This window comes from Colobus angolensis, unplaced genomic scaffold (assembly GCF_000951035.1).
Source record: "Colobus angolensis palliatus isolate OR3802 unplaced genomic scaffold, Cang.pa_1.0 Scaffold4, whole genome shotgun sequence".
Classification (NCBI taxonomy): Eukaryota; Metazoa; Chordata; class Mammalia; order Primates; family Cercopithecidae; genus Colobus; species Colobus angolensis.
The window spans coordinates 14,359,979-14,363,614 of NW_012117376.1; the positions used below are offsets into that span (position 1 = coordinate 14,359,979).

Below are 3,636 nucleotides of genomic sequence, written 5' to 3' on the forward strand. Positions count from 1 at the left end.
GCAGTGGCTCACGCCTGTAATCCCAGCACTTTGGGAGGCCGAGGTGGGCGGATCACGAGGTCAAGAGAGACCATCCTGGCCACATGGTGAAACCCCGTCTCTACTAAAAATAAAAAAATTAGCTGGGCATGGTGGCCCCGCGCCTGTAGTCCCAGCTACCGGGGAGGCTGAGGCAGGAGAATTGCTTGAACCCGGGAGGTGGAGGTTGCAGTGAGCCGAGATCATGCCATTGCACTCCAGCCTGGTGACAGAGTGAGACTCCGTCTAAAAAAAACCCAAAAAACCAAACATTATCTAACAGGTTCCAAGTCAGGAGCCCAGGAACAGCTTAGCTGGGTCTTCTGCTTAGTCTCACAAGGCTGCAATCAGGCTGCAATCAGGCTGCATTCTCATCTGGAAACTCAGCTGGGGAAGAATCCACTTGCAAGCCCATTTGGGTTATTGGCAGAATTAATTTCCTTGCAACTGTATAATTGAGGAGGGCCTGGGATTTTTGCTGGGTGTCCGCTGGAAGCCTCCCTCAGGATCCAAAAGCCACCTGCAGTTCCTAGAGATTATCACATTTCCTTGCCATGCAGGAATTATGCCATACATAGCCACTTAATTTCTTGAAACTGAAAATGAGGGTCTCTGGTTCCAGACTGTGAAGACAGAGTTTTATATAACTTACTATATATGTGACAGAGTGACATCCCATCATCATTGCCATCTCCCATGAAAGCAAGGCACAGGAGCCATCTGCACTCAAGAAAAGGGAATCACACAAGACTTAAATACCAGGAGGCAGGAATCATTGGGGGTTAGCTTAGGGTGTGTCTGTCACACTGGGGTTACTGTAAAACCTAAGGAAAAGTGTAAGGAAAAAGAGAACTGGAGACTAGGAGAAAGTAAAAAAGGAAGTAAAATTATACAATGGGGAGGAGCAGGAAGCCAATAACAGTGACCTTAAGGATCAATAATTGATATATGTGCCAAAGGCTGCTCAGCTGTGCCTTTGGTGCCACAGGCTCTCAATTTGATGAGCCCCACCTTGAGCGAACCACGTGGTGAGCTTCCTCCCTTTTTGCTCCTTGGCTGTGGAACAAAGTCACAAAACTAGACATACTGGTTCCAGTACAGATTCCTGTGGTCCCACCTTAACTGGGTCCTCTTGCAACCTGAAACCTTTTCTTTTTTCTTGTCACTTTCTAGAAACCAAAGCAATTCTACTTGATTTTCAGTTTACCTCCTCCTATCTCATAATTTCTCTTTATTTGCATCTATCCTTTCTTTATCCCTTCTTCTTATCTTAGAAGATGTGGGCCTCCTTCTGCCCATGGCCAACCCTCCACTCATATCCTTTTTTAATTTTATTTTTTATTTTTTTGAGATAGAGTTTCGCTCTTGTCACCCAGCCTGGAGTGCAATGGCATGATCTCCGCTCACTACAACCTCTGCCTCCTGGGTTCAAGTGATTCTTCTGCCTCAGCCTCCCAAATAGCTGGGATTATAGGCACGTGCCACCACGCCCGGCTAATTTTTGTGTTTTTAGTAGAGATGGGGTTTCACCATGTTGGCCAGGCTGGTCTCAAACTCCTGACCTCAGGTGATCTGCCCATCTCTGCCTCCCAAAGTGTTGGGATTAAGGTGTGAGCCACCGCTCCTGGCCTCCTTTTTTTTTTTTTTTTTTAAGTAAGGCTGATGGAACTCCATTTTATTTATTTATTTAAGCCCAATAGAACTCCAAACTCATGTCCTATCTCTCTTCCTGTTCACTGATACTGCAAACACATGCGCAATTCTATATCAATTAAAAAGCAAGGCTGGGCACAGTGCTCACATCTATAATGTCAGCATTTTGGGAGGCCAAGGCGGGAGGATTGCTTGAACCCAGGAGTTCAAGACCAGCCTCAGCAACATTACGAGATGCCATCTCTACAAAAATAATTTAAAATTAGCTGGATGTGGTGGCAGGCACCTGTAGTTCCAGCTACTTGGAAGGCTGAGGTGGGAGGTTTGCCTGAGTCCAGGAAGTCAAGGCTGCAGTGAGCCGTGATTATGCCACTGCACTCCAGCCTGGTGACAGAGCGAGACCCTGTCTCAAAAAAAAAATTGGCCGGACATGGTGGCTCACATCCCAGCACTTTGGGAGGCCAAGGCGGGTGGATCACGAGGTCAGAAGTTCGAGACCAGCCTGGCCAACATGGTGAAACCTCATCTCTACTAAAATAATACAAAAAAATTAGCTGGGTGTGGTGGCATGCGCCTCTAATTCCGGCTACTCGGGAGGCTGAGGCAGGAGAATTGCTTGAACCTGGGAGGCGGAGATTGTAGTGAGCCGACATCATGCCATTGCACTCCAGCCTGGGAGACACAGTAAGACTTCGTCTTGAGAAAAAAAGAAAAGAAAACCCTAAAAAACCCAATGGAGCTTCCCATGGTTGGCTACATTCTCACCTTAGTTCAGGTTTATCTTTCTTATTATCATTAGGATCATATTAAAGAGTTGCTACCAGGCTGGGCATGGTGGCACATGCCTGCCATCCCAGCACTTTGGGAAGCTGAGGCAGGCAGATGGCTTGAGATCAGGAGTTCGAGATCAGCCTGGGCATCATGGCAAAACCCCTTATACCCTATGATTTCCTAACTTTTTACAATTTAGTCCCTGTTTACATCACTCCCCTAAAACTTATCTTCAATGTCACCAATGAGCCATTTAATGTAGTATAAACGTCTTGTTCTCACCAATACCTATAGTTCCCAGCTTCTTTAACAGACAGATGTGGTCATGCGAATGAATTCTAGCTAGTGGAAGTGACAGGTACTACTCCCAGGATGGCCCATAAAACTCCCAGGTGCTGATCCTTGCTCTCCTTCCTATCTGCTAGCAGAGTAGAGGAGATTCTGAGACCCTAGAAGAGGATGGAGCCACAAGATGGAAGGAACTTGGGTCCCTGCATAATTGTGCAGAGCAGAACTTTCCTCTACTATGACTAACATATTAAACACTGAGAAGAGCAAGAAATACAGTCTTGTTGTATAAGCCAATGAATTTGAGAGGTTGTTTACTACAGCAATTAACTGATCCTTATTAATACAGAAAGTTGTATCAGGAGTGGGATGTTGATATAATAAAAACACACATATATGGCACTGAATTAATGGCCAGGCAGTAGATTACTGCCTGATCTTTAATTCAGTGCCATATATTGGATTAGGTAAAGCAGGCTGGATGGCTGGAGATCTCTATTATGCTGTAGCAAAATATTTGGTGAAATTGTCATCTTCAATAATGTAGAAGGTAGATGCTATGCCCACCCACCCTGCAACTATAAGGGAAGAGTTGGAAAGAGTCAGAGTAGGATATGGTTGGCCACTATTGGGGTCTGAATCAGTCAGACTCTAGTCAGGAGACAGAAACCATCCCAGTTGTTTGAACAGAAATAATTTACTATAAAGAAGTGGCCAGGCACAATGGCTCACACCTGTAATCCCAACACTTTTGGGAGGCTAAAGCAGAAGGATCACAAGTTTAGGAGTTCGAGACCAGCCTGGCCAACGTAGTGAAACCCCATCTCTACTAAAAATACAAAAATTAGCCAGGCATGGTGGCACACACCTGTAGTCCCAGCTATTCGGGAGGCTGAGGCAGGAGAA

The 3,636-nt window shown here is 45.7% G+C and overlaps 1 protein-coding gene across 1 annotated transcript in view; it reads right to left on the minus strand.

Moving 5' to 3' along the window:
• Positions 1-1,103, minus strand: part of ZDHHC18 (zinc finger, DHHC-type containing 18) — a 34,005-nt gene extending 32,902 nt beyond the window's left edge. The window contains exon 1 of the mRNA XM_011955670.1: positions 1,030-1,103. Coding sequence (XP_011811060.1) covers positions 1,030-1,103 — 74 coding nt within the window. The remainder of the gene's footprint in view (positions 1-1,029) is intronic.
• Positions 1,104-3,636: the final 2,533 nt, after the last annotated feature.